General features: G+C 28.4%; 4 protein-coding genes across 7 annotated transcripts; 1 reads left to right on the top strand and 3 right to left on the bottom strand.

Moving 5' to 3' along the window:
- Nucleotides 1-296: 296 nt before the first annotated feature.
- chic (profilin chickadee) lies at nucleotides 297-2,571 on the bottom strand. Its single transcript, XM_075822878.1, has 4 exons — nucleotides 1,983-2,571; nucleotides 1,648-1,907; nucleotides 976-1,150; nucleotides 297-891 (listed from the first exon to the last, which is right to left on the bottom strand). The coding sequence occupies exons 2-4, from the start codon at nucleotides 1,765-1,767 to the stop codon at nucleotides 794-796; spliced, it is 393 nt and encodes a 130-aa protein (XP_075678993.1). The 5' UTR covers nucleotides 1,768-1,907; nucleotides 1,983-2,571; the 3' UTR covers nucleotides 297-793.
- A 2,813-nt stretch (nucleotides 2,572-5,384) lies between these two features.
- Su(dx) (WW domain containing E3 ubiquitin protein ligase suppressor of deltex) lies at nucleotides 5,385-9,957 on the top strand. 2 transcript variants are annotated; one of them, XM_075822951.1, is made up of 10 exons: nucleotides 5,385-6,021; nucleotides 6,074-6,368; nucleotides 6,440-6,590; nucleotides 6,652-7,434; nucleotides 7,507-7,885; nucleotides 7,955-8,515; nucleotides 8,587-8,720; nucleotides 8,805-8,974; nucleotides 9,046-9,300; nucleotides 9,392-9,957. In XM_075822951.1, exons 2-10 carry the CDS (start codon nucleotides 6,335-6,337, stop codon nucleotides 9,604-9,606), a joined length of 2,682 nt encoding a protein of 893 aa, XP_075679066.1. In that variant the 5' UTR covers nucleotides 5,385-6,021; nucleotides 6,074-6,334; the 3' UTR covers nucleotides 9,607-9,957. The 2 variants fall into 2 exon arrangements, with proteins under 2 accessions (XP_075679066.1, XP_027196654.2); XM_027340853.2 differs by having other exon boundaries at nucleotides 5,385-6,368.
- Nucleotides 9,325-11,034, bottom strand: LOC113791155 (uncharacterized). Of its 2 annotated transcripts, XM_075822954.1 has the most exons (3): nucleotides 10,934-11,034; nucleotides 10,706-10,824; nucleotides 9,325-10,640 (listed from the first exon to the last, which is right to left on the bottom strand). In XM_075822954.1, exons 1-3 carry the CDS (start codon nucleotides 11,008-11,010, stop codon nucleotides 9,961-9,963), a joined length of 876 nt encoding a protein of 291 aa, XP_075679069.1. In that variant the 5' UTR covers nucleotides 11,011-11,034; the 3' UTR covers nucleotides 9,325-9,960. The 2 variants fall into 2 exon arrangements, with proteins under 2 accessions (XP_075679069.1, XP_027196691.2); XM_027340890.2 differs by lacking the exon at nucleotides 10,934-11,034 and having other exon boundaries at nucleotides 10,706-10,925.
- Nucleotides 11,035-11,084: 50 nt separating this feature from the next.
- Pka-R2 (cAMP-dependent protein kinase type II regulatory subunit) lies at nucleotides 11,085-17,239 on the bottom strand. Of its 2 annotated transcripts, none has more exons than XM_075822953.1 (11): nucleotides 17,119-17,239; nucleotides 14,897-16,318; nucleotides 14,722-14,810; nucleotides 14,541-14,624; nucleotides 14,303-14,344; nucleotides 14,035-14,099; nucleotides 13,748-13,904; nucleotides 13,482-13,583; nucleotides 13,261-13,335; nucleotides 13,070-13,129; nucleotides 11,085-12,860 (listed from the first exon to the last, which is right to left on the bottom strand). In XM_075822953.1, the coding sequence occupies exons 2-11, from the start codon at nucleotides 15,129-15,131 to the stop codon at nucleotides 12,504-12,506; spliced, it is 1,266 nt and encodes a 421-aa protein (XP_075679068.1). In that variant the 5' UTR covers nucleotides 15,132-16,318; nucleotides 17,119-17,239; the 3' UTR covers nucleotides 11,085-12,503. The 2 variants fall into 2 exon arrangements, with proteins under 2 accessions (XP_075679068.1, XP_027196687.2); XM_027340886.2 differs by lacking the exon at nucleotides 17,119-17,239 and having other exon boundaries at nucleotides 11,085-12,634; nucleotides 12,734-12,860; nucleotides 14,897-16,264.
- Between the last annotated feature and the right edge of the window lie 668 nt (nucleotides 17,240-17,907).

The following is a 17,907-nucleotide window of genomic DNA, read 5'->3' as shown; positions in this document are numbered from 1 at the left end:
TCATTGAAATAATTGACAGTGCTGCCACATGCATGTATAAATTTTATGATACGTAAACAAATGACGTTACACACTGTGACTGTTCATAAAAATAATGTTCGAATTTGAAAAATTATTTACAAAAACGAAAGATTCTTTCGAAGAATCAAGAATCTAAAAATAGAATTTTTCGAAAAAACTTAAAAAAAAATCTGTAGCCAAAGGTGTGGCATTATGGTGGTGGTGGTGTTCTAATTTACCAATTTAATTTTTTTTTTATTAACACTCAATTATCACTTTGAATTGTAAAAAAAAAATTCTTATTTTATAAATCATTATTATTATTATTATTAATTCATCATTATTTTGAGAAGAAAGAAAAAAAGAGAGAGAAAGAGAGCAAGAGAATAATATGAGAGAGCAAAAAGGGAGAAAAAAAATTTTTCAATTATAGAAAAAAAGAAAAGAAAGAAAAGAATTTCAAGTTGATCTTCCTGCATACATCTTTCATCATTATCAATGATGATGATGGTGATTATTTAATCATTTCCAAATGATGGTAATTTGTTTGTTTTTTTGTTTTGATTTTTTTGAGAAAAAGAAAAGAAAATTTTGGTTGCTGATAAAATTGTTGGTGTTTTTTTTTTGCTTCATGTAAAAAAATCGAGAATTTTCTGTGTTGACAAATTTTACGGTCGGTGTTTTTTTTTTTGTTTGTTTTTATTTTTTAGTTATTTGACGAAGCATTTTTTTCGGAAGGATATATTGAGTTATTGTTGATGATTTTCTTGTTTTGTTTTATTGTTTAATATTTTCAATAATTATTGGATCTCAAATAATCACCCAATTTTTCAATAACATTATTAAGTTGTCCAGCCGGATAACCATCGACTGTTGCGGCCGCTAAAAGGCCTATCATATTCAAAAAATATGGAACAAAAAAGCCGAATTAACAATTTTGAAACGAAACATTTATTTTTTTAAACAAAAACATACATGTATTGGTTGCAACGATACACAATGCTGATGAACCACGACGACCACGTACCAATTGATTATCAGCTTGAATACAAATATATTTTTCACCACCAATATGTATACCGGTTTCTAAAAATCCATTTGGATTCTGTCTAATTGTATCGGCAATTGTTTTCAATTCTTTTGGACTGATCTATTAGTTTTAAAGAAAATAAAAAACAGACAAATTTTATATTACAATTTCAAATACACAAAACAACAAAAATCATATTATCATCACTATGGTATCATTATTATATGGTCATAAATACATAGCGAAAAAAAACATGCAAAAACTTTCCATCCAAAAATCATATTATCGTTTTATTATTGTGTTTGTTGTTCATCATCATCATCATCATCATCATCATCATATATAATTGGGCGATGGCTGGTTAACATATATCTGTATATGATGTGTGTGTGAATGTATTTGTTATGTGGCTGTTTTGTTGGTTTGTCACCAAAAAAGAAAAAAAGATTCGTTACCACAGGATGCCGGTTGCAACAGCAGTTATTTTTTTCATTTTATTTAGAAGCCAGAATAAAACACAAACAAAATTCATATGAAAATCAATGATGATGATCTTTGGCCGATTAAAATCCTTTCTCGATAACACACACAGACAAAAGAAAAAAATTGACACATACCTTTTTATCATCTTTTTCAAATTTGGCCCAAATAGAACCATCTTGAATATTGGCTATAGCAGCAAGCGTACAATCAACATGTTGGCAGATTTGATTATCGACATATGATTGCCAAGACATTTTTGTTTTTGTTGAAAATTTAAAAAATTTTTATAAAATATATTATTATCAAGTTGAAACGTTTTCACTGGTTTGTTGCCGGCTTATCGATGATAAGAATGATGATGATTAGTTTGAATCAAATTTCTTAATTTTTGAAGCTAATTGGAAGAAACACAGAAATTAAAAATTAAATCAAAAAAACGAATGAAAAAAAATTTCTAAATTCAAATTACTTGATTTTTGTTGTTTCAATTCAAACACACAAACCGCGTAGATATTTGATTTGTTGATTTGATTTCCAAAAAACAAAAAAAAATTGTGCGAATGGATTAATATAAACAAACAAAGAAAAAGAGAAACACTAAGCACCCAAACAAAACGAAGAAAAAAAGAATCACTTTTGAAATAAAATGAAAGAAAAAAATTTGATTTGATTTGATGATTTTCAAAAATCGGTTCTGATCTCCAAATGTGTGATGTATGATGATTATTTTCAAGCACCGAGAGAGATATATCCAAAACAAAAACACAAAATGAAAAGAGTACGATGATTTTAACGTGTTTTTTGTTTCTGGTTGAAATGAACAAAAATATTTTGGGTTTAAAAGAAGCAACAACAACAACAAAAAAACTGATGTAAAATGGGAGAAAAAAAAAGAAGAAATTTTTACTTTTTTTTTTACAACAAAATGCGGCGTGTGCAAAAAGGCGTACTACCACCACCACCACCAATCGAATAGCGTTGATTTTTTTTTCTCTCTCAAAAACTAGCAGCAATGAATTCATGGGATAAAGGGGGGGAAAAATCAACGACGACGACGACGACAAAATGCATGTGCTTTTTTTAAAGATTTTTTTTTTAAGAATAAAGATTTGTCTTTTGGGGGGATGAAAACGATGATAATGATGATAATGATTGAAAACTTTTCGGGGGGAAAAAAAACGCAAGATTGCAATAAATTTTTTTCGGGATTGAAATATATGGGCTTGTCACACACACACAAACACTGACTGACTGACAAAACATTCGAATATTTTTTTCTTTTTTCGAACATGATAATGATAATAGTGGTAGTGGTAGCCAGCTAGTTTCATAATCGCTTGCTTCTACCCAAGATTTTTTTTTTTATGGTAACCACGTCAATAATTTTAACCGCTACCACTATAGTGATGAATAACTTTCACTTTGTGATTGAATGCATATGGTGGTTTTGATTTTTTTTTCCTCTTCCCCTTTTCCTCCCCTTGATATTCTTTTGTTCGATTGATGATGATGATGATGGCGTTGTACGTTGTTAACGCATCCGAACGGCAATAGTCACAATTCAAAAAAAAAATCCCAATCAATGAATTATCCTAAATGGATTTATGCGTCTGATTTATTACCAAAAAAAAAAAAAAAAAAAAATCCGATACAATTGTGACTTTGACTTGAATCTTATTAATTTTTTTCTGTTTTTCGGTTACTAACATTTTGGGAGAGGCTTGTCTGCAGATTTTTTTTCGTTTTCGGGAAAAAAACCCGGGTTTTTTTCTGCTGCTGCTGCTGCTGTTGTTGTTGTTATTGCTCCGCATGGCAACGATCCAACAAAAAACAAACGAGCATGCAGCTGCTTGATGATTTTTCACGTTATTTTTTTGGTTTAGGAAAAATTATTGCAATCTTTTTTGGTGAAAAGGGGGATGATGTTAATGAATGAATCAACCAACGGTTTTTTCATACCAGAAATTTTTTGTTTTCGGGTTAAAGTGTTTTTGTTTTTGGCGGCGGTCCCACTTGTATAAACTAACAAACAGACTAAACCGAAAAATGCACTGTGGAAGTAGAAAACGGGAAAAGTTTGCGATTTGACAAACTTTCGAGTTTAACATATCAAGCAAGCATGATCCGGCAAACTAGTTTTTTTAGTTTATACAAGTGGGACCGCCGCCTTTGGTTATGTTTGTGGGTATTGCAAACATTCAATGTAAATTCAAACAATGAATCATTTTTTGAATTGGTAAAAAAAGAGTTAAAATGATAATCATTAAGGGTTAATTTTCAAAAAAAAATGATGTAATTTTTGGGGTCCCAAATTTTTTTCTGGAATGATGGATGATTCTATCGATAGAATCGATATTTTAAAATCGAAAACAATCGATTCGAATTCTGTTACCATCACCATCATTTATGGTGATGCAACCAACAAAAATGAAATTCATAACTGGTCTATGGCAATATAAAAATCTTTCAATTTCTAATGAATTTAACGCCTCAATGTCGTTATAAATCATTACAACAAAAAAATTGAAATAGAGCAAATCCGCATTATTCTGGCAATATCATCGTCATCGTCATCGAAATAAGTTTGATAAATAAGCAAATGAATTGTATACACTTAAAAATATCAACTGAATCCTCGTTTATGTTGATGTCACAATTTATTTGGCACCGATTTTTTTGTTGTTGCTTCTCTCTTGCTCTTTCCACTTAATGGCCTAATAAACAACAATAATTCAATATCAATGATTCGTTTCCTTGGGTTACCATTTTTTTTTATTTATTAAATGACGAATCTGTATAATGTTTCTGACATCATCATCATCATTATTATCATCATCAGTAAATCATATAACAAAAAAAAAGTGTCAATAAATTTGTCAATGTCAAACGCGATAAATATCAAAAGCTCAAAAATATTTGTTTGAAACAGACACCACCAAAAAAAAATCAACAAAACAAACAAGACTTGCATAATTGATTTTGATAATCAAAAAAATCAACAAATTTTTGTGCAAACAGGAAACGGATACAAATTTTTTTTTTAGATTTTTGCAATTTTGAATGATAAGGATTTTCCTTTTTTTTCTTTCATTTTCATGCAACAACGTCAACAATTTATGTCAAAAAAAAGCAAAGAAAAAAATTTTAAAAATTTTTGGTTCGCGAACAAAAAAAACATTCGAAATTCGAATTTTTTTTTAGTAAAAAAATAACAGCAACACATCATCTGGGTAGAAATAGAAATCGAACATTTCTTTCGATCGAATCGATGATTGATTCGAAATTTGAAAAATTTTTTCTTTTTTGTTTTGTTCTAATTATTAATCTAATTAGTCGGTTCATAATTATGATTTTCTCTCATTGTTTTTTTTTGTAACGGTTTATGGGTCACATGATTTTTCTTTCAAGTCAAAATAACAGATAATTACGGAGAGAGTGCAGTTTTTTGGACCACCATCATCATCATCATCATCATTAGATTTGATTTGGAACAAAGACAAATTGAAATGAAGATTGAAGAAATTTTCGTTTTCTATTTTCGTTTTTTCAAAAACCTAACCATTTGGAACTAATTGAAAATTGACAAATTTTTTTTGTTTTGTTTGCTGGAAAAAACAACAAGGAAAAACAAAAGAAAAGGATTTTTTCCATCTGGTTAGATGAAAGCGAGAATAAGGTTAACAACAAATCAACAATTTGCCAATCAAAAAAATTGGGCAGATGTTTAATCAAACAACAATATCCATTAAATATGAAAGAAATATTTCCGGAAAATGAATGAATGAATAATGATGTGTTGATCAGATTATGGATTTCCGAGAAAGTTTCTCTCTTTAAATACAATGTTATTCTTTCAATGCACTGCTGCTGCCAGTCTGTTGTGTGTGTGGACATAGTGAGCTCACACATTCAGTAATAATACACATGCAGACTAACTAACGAAGGAAAAAAAAAACATAAACATTACAGGTTCCAAATCAAAAATAAAAAATATCTGCGACAACAAAGAAAGAAAGTTTCGAGCAAGTTTTTTATTCAAAAAATAGATAAGGTTGATGAAAATTTTATTTTTTTTCAAGAAAATTTGAGCCAAGCGAGAGAGAGAGAGAGAGAAGAGAAAAGAGAAATCCAATTTGTTTGTTTTGATTTTATTTTTCGAAAAAAAAATTCTGAGTAAATTAACACTGATTATCCCAACATCATTATAAATCATCCATAATCATCATTATTGATTTTTTTTGTTAATTGAAATGATTTTGTTGTTGTTGTTGTTTTGGTTACAAGGATAATTGATTGGGATTGATGAGCAACGAAAGAGAGAGAGCAAAAGTTTAATGTTCAACGTATAGGAGTTCCAAAATAATAACAACAACAACAACGAAAAAATGATGATCGATGAGCATCGTTTTTGATTTTTGACTTTTTGATTTTATTTTTTTAATTTCAACAAGCAACTTGAAAAAGACGGAATTTTTTTTTGTTCTGAAAAATCATCAGCTGATCGATCGGTGCGTTCTAATTTCTTTTTGTTCTGTGTTCGATATTCTCATTTTTTTTTAGTTTGTTTTGGTTTTTGTTGTGTCGAAATCGATATTCATCATTGCAACAACAAAGAAGATAAAACATTTCTCAACATTGCCCTTGATCTGTATCTTTTAATTCAATTTTTTTTATCAACGTCATCATCATCAAATTTCATTTTGTGTGGTTGATTTTTCAGATCAAATCATTCCTTTCAGGTCATCGACGAGTTTTGTTAGTTTTTGTTTTGTTAGTTTTTTTGTTTTGTTTTGTTTTGGTTGAAATTTCAACAGAATTCAAATGTCTCAAAATCAATTTCAATTAAAACTTAAAGGTAAGTTTTGTTTTGTTTTGTTGCTCGCAAAGAATTCATTCATTTTTAAAAAAAATCTGAATTTAAAACAGTTTTACATGGCCAATTATCAACAACATCCGTATTCAAACCAAATCCATATATTGTAATATTACCGGATAATTCTTCATCATCATCATCGATATTGAAAACAAATTATCAACGATCAACAAATAATCCAACATGGAATGAAACATTTTATTTGTAAGTTTTTTTGTTTGTTGATGATTTCGTAATCCTTTTTTTTGTAATTTTTCATCCAAAGGTATATAACACCATATACAAATTTGAAATTTCGTATATTCAATCATAATTCATTGAAAAAAGATGTATTGATTGGTGAAACAACATTAGATTTATATGATATTCTTAAGAAAAATAATGGCGTTATAAATAATTTATCATTTCCATTATCATTGAAAATTCCAACATCAACATCGACATCGACAACATTGAATTTAACAAAATCAATATTATCGAATCGTGGTTCGAATTATATTTTCATTTTGATTGATGGTATATCGATCGATATGAATCAATATCCGGAAAATATTAATGGCAATCATAATCAAAATAGTGATCAAAATAGTTGCAATAATAATAATGTTGTTGATAGCTGTCAACAACCGAGTACAAGTTCAACATCGAATGTTATTGCTGAAATTACATCATCATTACCTAAATGGTCTTTGAATGATCCATTTTCATCGTCTTCTTCACAACAACAATCATCATCATCATCACAGCAAAATGGTTTAAATTCTTCAAATACCAGAACAGCTAATGGTGGAAAAAATGATTCGAAAATTGCTACAAGTCCATCAAGATCAAAATCTACATCGACAACAACAACAACAACAACAAATGATAATAATTTAATCGATCAACAGCCATCAACCTCGACATCAACAAATAATAATAATGCAAGTAATCAATCACAACAACAACAACAAAATAATCAATCAAGATCTAATACGACGCAATCATCATCAGTGGTTGAAGAACCATTACCACATGGTTGGGAAATACGTTTCGACACATACGGAAGGTATTATTATTTTTTTCTTATTTTAAAAAGTTATTTTTTTACAAAATTTTTTTTTTTGTTGAAAATATATAGAAAGTATTATGTTGATCATAATACAAAATCAACAACATGGCAACGACCAACACCATTACCACCTGGTTGGGAAATGCGTAAAGATAATAAAGGTCGTATATATTATGTTGATCATAATACAAGAACAACAACATGGCAAAGACCAACACCGGAACATGTACGAAATTATCAATTATGGCAAGCACAACAAGGTTCAGTAATGCAACAATGTGGTCAAAGATTTTTATATGATCCACAATCAAATGGTGGTTCAACATTCAAAGATAATAATGTTAATGGTCAAATGTCAACAGAATCACAAGATGAATTATTACCTGAAGGTTGGGAAAAACGTATCGATCCAAGTGGTCGTGTTTATTTTGTTAATCATAAAAATAAGGTAGGGTTTATTTTCATTATCTGAATTCCTAAATGCTGAATCATTTTTTTTATCTTCCTCAAAACATAGACAACACAATGGGAAGATCCAAGAACCCAAGGTAAAGAAGCACCAAATCTAGCCGATATTCCATTACCACAAGGATGGGAAATTAAATATACACCAGAAGGAAAAGTATATTTTGTTGATCATAATACAAAAACAACAACATATCAAGATCCAAGACGTATAAATGGTCAATATGGTGTACCAATGGCATATGAACGATCATTCCGTTGGAAATTAACACAATTTCGTTATCTTTGCCTTTATAATGCATTACCAAGTCATATTAAAATTCAAGTATCACGGAATAATATATTTGAAGATTCATTTCATGCCATAATGCGTGTACCACCACATGAATTACGAAGACGTTTATTTATAACATTCAAAAGTGAAGAAGGTCTTGATTATGGTGGTATTGCACGTGAATGGTTTTTTCTTTTATCACATGAAGTACTAAATCCAATGTATTGTTTATTTGAATATGCTGGTAAAAATAATTATTCATTACAAATTAATCCGGCCAGTTCGGTTAATCCGGATCATTTACTTTATTTTGGTTTTATTGGTAGATTTATTGCAATGGTATGATTATTTTTTTCATTACATTATTTACAAATTGAAAAGATTCTAATTTTGTTTCAATTTTTAATCAGGCACTTTTTCATGGGAAATTTATTTATTCAGGATTTACATTACCATTTTATAAACGAATGTTAAGTAAAAAATTAGTAATGAAAGATATTGAATCAATTGATCCAGAATTTTATAATTCATTAAAATGGATTAAGTATGTTTTTTATTGAATCGAAAATTCAAATTCTTGTAATTCATTATTGATTTCTCTTTTTCTCACACCCGTTTTTTTATATAGAGAAAATTCAATTGAAGAATGTGGTCTGGAACTTTATTTTTCCGTTGATTTTGAAGTTTTAGGTCAAATTCAATCACATGATTTGTGTGAAGGTGGTGCCGATAGACGTGTTGATGATACAAATAAAGAAGAATATTTACGTTTAATGACTGATTGGAGATTTAGTAGAGGTAAGGATTATTTTGGTTTGCAAAAAATAAAGAATATTTTATTAAATATTTATAATTAAAAAAAAATATAGGACAAGAAGAACAAACAAAAGCCTTTTTGAATGGATTCAATGAAGTATTACCATTAGAATGGTTACATTATTTTGATGAAAGAGAATTAGAATTATTATTATGTGGTATGCAAGAAATCGATATTGATGATTGGCAAAGAAATACTATATATAGACATTATACAAGAAATTCTCGACAAATATTATGGTTTTGGCAATTTGTTCGTGAAGAATGTGATAATGAAAAAAGAGCTCGTCTTCTTCAATTTGTTACTGGTTGGTGTTGATTTGATTATAATATTATTTAATTTTTTTTTTTTTTTTTTGATTCCCATATGAAATTTTTTTTTTCATTATTATTCAATAGGCACCTGCCGTGTACCTGTAGGTGGATTTGCCGAATTAATGGGATCAAATGGACCACAAAGATTTTGTATTGAAAAAGTTGGCAAAGAAAATTGGCTACCACGAAGTCATACTTGTTTTAATCGTTTAGATTTACCACCATATAAATCTTATGGACAATTGGTTGAAAAATTAAATTTTGCCATCGAAGAGACTGAAGGTTTCTCACAGGAATAAATATTACAAATTGACAAATTGACAAAAATTCATTCACAAAAAAAACAACAAATTAGATAATTGTAAACATTTTGTTTGTTTGTTATTTGTTTTCTCACACAAGGTTTTAATAATTTGTTGTTGTTGAAAACATTGTTGATTTTTATTTTATTATTACACAAATTGACCACATCTAAATTTTTTCAAAAAGTACAACAATTTAATTCAATGCAAGACTGCAAAAAAATGTGATGATTATCATTTTTGTAAATAATCCAAACAAACAAAAAAAATTATTATTCACACTATTATTATTATTATTATTATGGACTGATGATTGCAATAATTAAATAAATTTTAATTTTGATTTTAGTTTTAGTTTTTAACGGGATTTTTCAATTCAAGTCTTAGACAAATGCTTGAATTGTTCAATTCAAATGCATCCGATGATGTGGAGAAAAAATCAATTTTATCGTCGATCATAAACAAATTCTCGATTGCCAATTTTATTGATTTTGTTTCGGCATTTTCATGATCAAAATTCTGTTGTTGTTGATCTAAATAAATTTTCACTTTAAGTAATGTTTTCATATATTCACGTAGATTATTAAATAAAGTGATTATTGTTTCATCAAGTAGAATAATTTTTTGTTTATGATGTTCATTTTGTTTTCGAAATAAACGAAGCAAATGATCAAGGTGCACATATTGATCATTTGAATCATTATTATATAGTTTTTCATAAATATTGTTTGATTCACAGAATGGATTTTTTGGTTTCAATGATGAATCAGGAACATTATCCATAGATATTTCATCAATTTGTTTCCATGTTAAACATTTCCAACATCGAGGAATTGGTTTGACTGAAACTTTAACATTTTTTACATTCTTCAATAACATATATTCTTTTTGATCTTCTTGAAATTGTTTTAATTTTTCATCCAATTGTTTGATCAATATCATTGATAAATTCGGTTCGATCTGACATTCCGATGATTTTAGATAATTTTGTACAATTTTCAATGTACTACCTAGGTGGGAAAAATTTTCCTCTAATTCAAAAAAAACAAAAAACAGAATATTAGAATAAAGTTTTTTCTTTCGAATCATTTCTTACCTAAAATAAATTGAATACGTTGTTTCACCTTTATTTGTAATAAATTTCTTCGTACAATTTTATCCAATTTTATCATATAATCATTAATTTCATTAAATAATTTATATGAATGATTAAATCTTAATTTAAACGGAATTTGATTAAAATCCATTATTGAATGATGAAAATTTGAAAAATTGAAAAAAAAACTTTGAAAACATGAAAAAAAACACAAATCACTATATTCACTTTAACCGGTTGGTTGATTGGTTGGGTCGAAATTGACATTCGAATTTTTTTTTTTTTTGACGGATTTTCTTTTCCATATCAATAAGAATTCTTGGAAAATTCTTGAAAACAAAACTTGCTGAAATAAACAAAAAAAACAGGAAAAACAAAATTTGTTAATTTATTTTTATTTCTTTTTTTTGACATAGATGAATTGAATATAATGTTTGTTTATTTATTTTAATTTTGTGTGTCGAATGAAATGAATCAAGAATTCTTGAATTGGCATTTTTATACAAATATAATAAGTGTGTGAGAAACCAGAATTGGAAAAAAAGAGAGAGTTGTTACCGACGGATTTCAAATATAAATTTCATGCTGATAATGATGATGATGATGATGATGATGATGATGGGTGTATGTTTGGCTCAATGGGCGGTTGTTGAATGAATGAACATCATTCTGGATTCTGGTTGAATATTTTCATTTAAATAAATAGACATTTTGTTTTGCTGTTTTGCAATAAACAATTAATGAACTTGAAATTTTTGTTTTTGTTTAGTTTAGCTGTGATGAATAAATGTTTAATGTTGTTTTTTGAATGTAAGTTGAGAAAATTCCCATGTGTAATGTTTATATGTAAAAATTGATGATGATGGGTAAAACAAAATGAAATGATCTGGATATGAAAATCTGGTTGTTGTTTGAAATACATTTTAATTTTACTGACGTTTTTTGTTTTTGAATTTTGTAACAACAGGATAAAGAAGAAGAAGAACGAAAAAATGGGAAATAAAGAGTGAATAATACAAGTGTGTGTGAATTCTTTTCAATAAACAAAACAATCATCACCATCATTAACAAACATTCTTTATCATACTCTTTTTAAATCGTTTTTTTTAATGTGATTTAAGTAAATTTCAAAAACAAAAAAAAATTTGAACATTTTTATAACAAAGTTAGAAGAAAAAAATGGTAAAATATTCATAATGGTGTTTTGATGTTTTTTGTTGAAAGATTTTATGTTCGAAAACAAAAATTGATTCGATTCTGTTTTCACTATCTGGTGAACAGGGTTAAAATAGGATCGAATGATAATATTCGATCTGTGTCCGTGTGTGTAATAGGTTTTCTATGGAAAAAAAATTTTGTTTTTTTGTTTGAAATCAGAAATGGAAAAATGAAATGAAAGTTTCATCTTGCGAACAAATCAACAATGGGACAGATTCAATAGTTTTTGTCGTTTCTTTGTTGTCAATGTTGTTATGGAAGAAAGCAAAAGGGAAAAAATTGATTGATCGATCTGATCAGATCGATCGATCGATAAACACCTATATAGGTGATTTTTGCCGAAAATTTGTTCGATGAAGTGAAGTGAATCCTTTTTTGGCACAAACGTAAGTAACGTATGAATTCGTTTGCCATCGTTAATTTGATTTAATTTAATTTGAAATAAAATGTTATGGATGACGATGAGGACAATGATGATGATGATGACGATAATCGATAATAATCAAAATTGGACAGGATGATGATCAAAAATTCAAATATTTTTTTCAAAGTTGAAAATTCAATTCAATAAAATAAATGTTCATCTTAAATCGGTAACATTTGATTTGGAACCAAATAATTTGACTAGTTGATCTTCATAATGATTAAAATTACGTTTCATAATATTCATACAAGGTCCAAGTAAACGTTCGAATGCACCAACATCCAAAACTGAATTTTGAAAAAAAATGATAAATTTTTCGATTTTCAACAGGAATTTTTTGGAAATTTTTAAAAATTTGAATTTTTTTTCAAAAACAAAAAACTTACATGCCAATTTAACTTCATCAGTTGCAGCATAAACAGTTGCTGCACGTGGTTTTTTCGTGATCAATGCCAATTCACCAAAATATCCACCTTTTTCCACTCTAGATAATTCTTGTTCTTGTCCATTTTCCTTTTGATTTAGTTGGTTTTTTTTTCAAAATTTTTCAAATGAATCGAATGACGTAAATGATAGAAGAAGAGAAAATGAGAAAAAAAAAGAGAAAATTCAGTTAATGACCATCATTATCGTCATTTCATTTGATGATGAGCATCCCGAAAATAGCAACAACAAAAAAAACGGGCCAAGGTCACCATCAATTCAATATAACAAAAACTTACTTCTTTAACAATTCGGACTACACCTTCTTGTACAAAGTACATACCATCAGCTTGATCTCCCTATATAGAGAGAGGGAGAGAGAGAGAGAAATGGAGGTTTTTTTTTTTGGAGGGGAAAAACAAAAATTGTCAAATTAGAAATCAAGGTAATAAAGATGATTTGATTAAACTTTGATTTGATTTTTAGTTACCTGTTTAATAATAAGATCACCATTTTTATAGCATCTAGCCATAAATGCATCACTTAATGACATTTTTTCATAATACTTTTTTTTCATTTTTTTTTTGTTTTGGAATATTTTCGTCATTCGATAAGTCATTATTTTACCATTTTGACAGTTGGTGGGTGGTTTGGGTGAAAATGGTAATGAAAAATTTTGTAAAAAAATTCGAAAGATCTTGATAATCTTACCTCCAAAAATTTAAAAATTTCAACTTTTTCAATAAATGATTCATATTCTTTACGTTTCATGAAAGCCCGTTTTAATACAATTCGTCTAAATGTTTGTCGGCTCTATTTTTTTTAAAAAAAAGAAAAGAAAAAACATTTTTGAAAAAATCTAAAAATTGAATTTTCATTTTGCTATTTTGACAACCATCAACTATCTATCTTTGTATCACCAAAGGAAGGTGTAAATAGTGTAATTTATCATTCAAAATCAACAAAAAACAATTTACCATTGCCCATAATGAACCAGAAGTAACAGCACGTACAGTTGCCGCTCTTGGCATATTATACATTAATGCAAGTTCACCAAAACTACCGGAACCAACATATTTTCCAACTTCTTTTTCGCTACCATCATCATTAGCAACTGTAATTGAAAATGTACCGCTACAAAACAAAAAAACAGTGAATTGAAAAAATGTACAAAAACAAACGTCAAATTGATTGAATATTGATTGATCGATCGAGAACTGATCAGAAAAAATCAATGTGCAAGCACAAAATGAATGCTACTTACTCGGCAATGACATAGAAATTATCTCCATCATCTCCTTGTTTAATTACAACTTCATTTGCTTCGACCTTTTTTTTGTCGGTTATTTTCGGGTGCAATAAATTATTGATTAAACAGAAAAAAAATGGATAATTAATTTTATCAAAAATAAAAATGTTTTTCTTCTTCGGTGCTTCTTTCTTTTTCAAATCGGTTTATCGATTTGAGTGAACCGAAGAAGAAAAAGAAGGGAATATCTATTTTTACTTAAATCAAAAGAAAAAAAAATTACCTTTCGTTCAAACATTGCATCGATAACTTCGTTCATTTCGGTCTTTTTTGATGTTGCAATAATGATAATGAATTTGGATGTTGTTGGTAAGGGGAAAAAGAAAAATAAATGAAAAAGTTTGAAAGTTTTTTTTGTTGCAAAGATTAATGAGAGAATTAGTAACTCAAAAGAAAAACAAGAAAAAAAATCACCCTACAATGTTAAAATAGAATCGAACGGAAAAAAAATATATACTTACAGGCTCAAGTGAACGAAATAGTAAAATATTTTTGATTGCTTCACTAAGACATTGTCTTTGTTCATCACTTTTTGGATAGAATATCTTTTTGGTTTTGGTTTTTTAATTACGAAATTAGTGCGGAAGAAAAAAAATCCATTAAAATTAAGTAAATAACTTTTTCGATCAAATCATTTATTACCTGTTCATTATCACCTTCATCTTCTTCTGGATCATAATGTTCGGCAAATACTGATTTACGTCTAGTGAATGATAATCGTGCTGGTGGTTCTGTGTGTGTGCAAACAATGAACGAATAAACGACAAACAACAAGATAAAATAGATCAAAAAGATAAACAAAAAACCGAAAACATACTTATTTCACTTGATGTTGAATCATTATCATCATCATTTAAATGATTACTATGTAATGAATGATTTGTTGTTGCTGTACTTTGTTGACTATTACGACGTTCATCTACAAGATGATTAAAATAATTTGCAGCATAATCTAATAAATCATTTGGTCGATTAACTAAAACACTAACAGTAAAATCGATTAATAAATTATTTAATTCGGTTGGTATTTCGTAATTTGGATGATTACTCATTTTTGTAATTTTTTTTTTTTATAATTTTATAATTTTTATAATTTGAAAATAGAAACTAATGATGCTGATGATATGATGAACGAATTTTTTCTGGAAAAAAAATTTCCCAAAATCAGATTCTTTCAATGATGAAAAAACAAAACAGGATGGATTTTCTTTTGATTAACTCGTCGTTTTTTGCTGATCGATTCAGTGAGATCAGATCAGTGAAGAAGAAGAAAGTAAAAGGTAAAAACACCACAATGATTACGTGGATAATGAGGATGATGCTTATCAACCAAAAAATCAACAGTCAACAATCACATTTAACGGTCACACATTAACACAAGCACACGCTGTAACAACACACACACACTGTAAAACAAACGCTAACACATCGTAATTCCGTTATGTCTTTGGCTGTTGGCTGCTTTACCTTTTGAAAAAAAAACAACATTCATTTGATGTTGGATGATAATAGGATTTTTATGATCTGATACACAAACAACGACAATCGAAAAAAAAGGATTTTACTTTCACTTGTTTTTGGTGAATGACAATATGATGGTAACTAACACTTGTCGCAACACACACACAAAAAGTTTTTAGATCGATAGTTTCAGATACAGATGGATGATTGAAAAAAAAATCCAATCAATTGAACGCTGTTTTTAATTTTTTTCTGATCACTTTTCTAAACTGGTGCTGCTGCTGCTGGTTTTTTTTCACTGATGATGATATCGTCGTCGACAATGATGATGATGATGATGATAAAGGTTTTTTTTATTATTCCTTTGGTTGTGGATTAGTGTTAATTTTATACAGTTTTTTTTTCTTTTTTTTTTTGATTGGTTGGTTGTCAGTGACAGTTATGATGATGATGATGATTAGCAAGAGTTAATATAAAAACTGCTACACTAAATGTATCCTTGGATGTTTTTTTTCGTTGTTGTTGTTGATTTGATTATCATGTTGTTGGTGATGATATTCAATATATATAACGATGGTAACAAGGATATTTTTTTGTTGTTGTTGTTGTTGTTGTTGGAGAAAAACAAGTTTATTATTTTGATCGTCTACCACCAATCAATTGATTTTTGGATTTTTCACTGGAAAATCACAAGTTGGACAGAAGAAAAAATTGATTGATTAAAAATCGATTGAAATTGATGAAAATTTATTTTGTTGTGTTTTTTTCAGTTCATTTCCTATGGAGAAAAATGATTGGGAAAAAAATTAAATTAATTTGAAATAATCGAAGGGTTAATGATCGATTTTTGTGGGGGATCAATTTTTTTTTTGATTGATTGATTGAAACACCGGAAAACAAAGATTGTTTGAAAGTGAAATTTTTTTTCTTTGAAAACAAAAAACATTTCAAAACATTTTTTGGATGAAACTGTCGTGTTAAATCGAAAACACAAAAACTACCAAAAACGGTTAACACATGAAACGACAAAAAAAAACTAAACCCTAAATCTTGCTGAAAACACAAACAAAAACAAAAACAAAAAAAAAATCCAAAATACAAATATGGATCGAGATTTACATTAAATCACCGACACACACGAATATCCTATACATTTAACACATAGAGAAAACAAACAAAACGAAAAATTTGTTGATTGATTGATTATCGTCGTTGTTGTCGTTATTATTATTTTTTGGGAAATTGAAGACACCCGAAACAAAAAACAAAAAAAAATGATGATGGTGGTAAACAAACACAGTGGAAAAAAATGTCCAAATGATAATTGATAATGATGATGGATTTTGTTGTGTTTGTTTGTTTGCTGATTTGTTTGTTTGTTTTATTTTCTGGTTATTCTGGTTCACGGATGCTATTTTCTGTCGTTGGTTGTATTCATCTACCTACCTACCTACAATATTTTCAATCGATCGATGGATAAACAAATCAATAATGACAAAACAAAACGAAACTAAAACAGAAAAACCATTTTCTCCATTTGAATAACAATTTTGGGCAACAGAAAAAAAGAAAACAAACCTTGTTCAGAATTTACAGAATAAAAGGATGTGTGTGTTGCGATCCTGAGAGAATGAGAAATTCTGAATGAAAGAATCCACCAGAGAAAGAAAGAAAGAAAGATTTGAGTTTCTGGTGAGTTTACCAAAAAAAAAAAAAAAAAAAAAAAAAAAATTGAAACTGAGGAAAGGGGAGAGAGAGAGAGAGATTCCAATATTATTATTAAATATTCGCGCATCAATATTCGTGAAAGGTTTTTTGTTTTGTTTTGTAATGATGAACATCAACGACGACGACGACTACCAAAAATAACCGAAGCGAAATGATGATGAAAAACAACAGTGAAAAAAATAGACTAAATGGATGTTGGTGATGTATTTCGGAACAAAATATATTTTTTCCAAAAAAAATGAAATGAAAACGAAACGACCATAAGAGAAAATATTCCACAAACACACACAACAACCAGAGATTCCAGACAAACCAGAATGAATACATATAGAATAAGAAGAAGAATGTACAGGAATATATTCAACGAAAAAAAAACCAGAAAAAAAACCGAAAGAAGAAAAACCGAAAAAACCGAAAGAAAACCAGAATCAAAATATAGCAAAAGGAAAGGATGTAGAGAATATTCTATATATACCAGAAGAATACCAGCAAAATACACCGTTTTCGTTTCGTTTCGTCTCTGTTTATTTTACTAAATCATCACTTTTTTATATAACCAACCAAGAGAGAGAGAGAGAAAAAAAAAGTCGATGTATATTCTGGTTGTCCGTGTGTTCTTCTACGTTTTTTTTCTGTTTT

Source organism: Dermatophagoides pteronyssinus, unplaced genomic scaffold, assembly GCF_027571235.1.
Source record: "Dermatophagoides pteronyssinus isolate colony J.1.1.1.1 unplaced genomic scaffold, Derpt_VIB-CSIC_2022.12 sq0021, whole genome shotgun sequence".
NCBI classification, from domain to species: Eukaryota; Metazoa; Arthropoda; class Arachnida; order Sarcoptiformes; family Pyroglyphidae; genus Dermatophagoides; species Dermatophagoides pteronyssinus.
The sequence above is the reverse complement of the archived record's forward strand: the minus strand, read 5'-3'. Positions and strand labels throughout refer to the sequence as shown.

Coding starts and splice junctions, on each gene's coding strand:
- chic (XM_075822878.1), bottom strand. CDS start 1,767: ATGTCTTGGCAATCATATGTCGATAATCAAATCTGCCAACATGTTGAT. Junction 1,151..1,647: donor TTGAAAAAGATGATAAAAAG/GTATGTGTCAAT, acceptor TAAAACTAATAG/ATCAGTCCAAAAGAATTGAA. Junction 892..975: donor TATCGTTGCAACCAATACAT/GTATGTTTTTGT, acceptor TGAATATGATAG/GCCTTTTAGCGGCCGCAACA.
- LOC113791155 (XM_075822954.1), bottom strand. CDS start 11,010: ATGGAAAAGAAAATCCGTCAAAAAAAAAAAAAATTCGAATGTCAATTT. Junction 10,825..10,933: donor CAATCAACCAACCGGTTAAA/GTGAATATAGTG, acceptor GTTTAAATTAAG/ATTTAATCATTCATATAAAT. Junction 10,641..10,705: donor ACGTATTCAATTTATTTTAG/GTAAGAAATGAT, acceptor TTTTTGAATTAG/AGGAAAATTTTTCCCACCTA.
- Pka-R2 (XM_075822953.1), bottom strand. CDS start 15,131: ATGAGTAATCATCCAAATTACGAAATACCAACCGAATTAAATAATTTA. Junction 14,625..14,721: donor ATGAAGGTGATAATGAACAG/GTAATAAATGAT, acceptor AAAACCAAAAAG/ATATTCTATCCAAAAAGTGA. Junction 13,130..13,260: donor GTGATCTTATTATTAAACAG/GTAACTAAAAAT, acceptor CTCTCTATATAG/GGAGATCAAGCTGATGGTAT.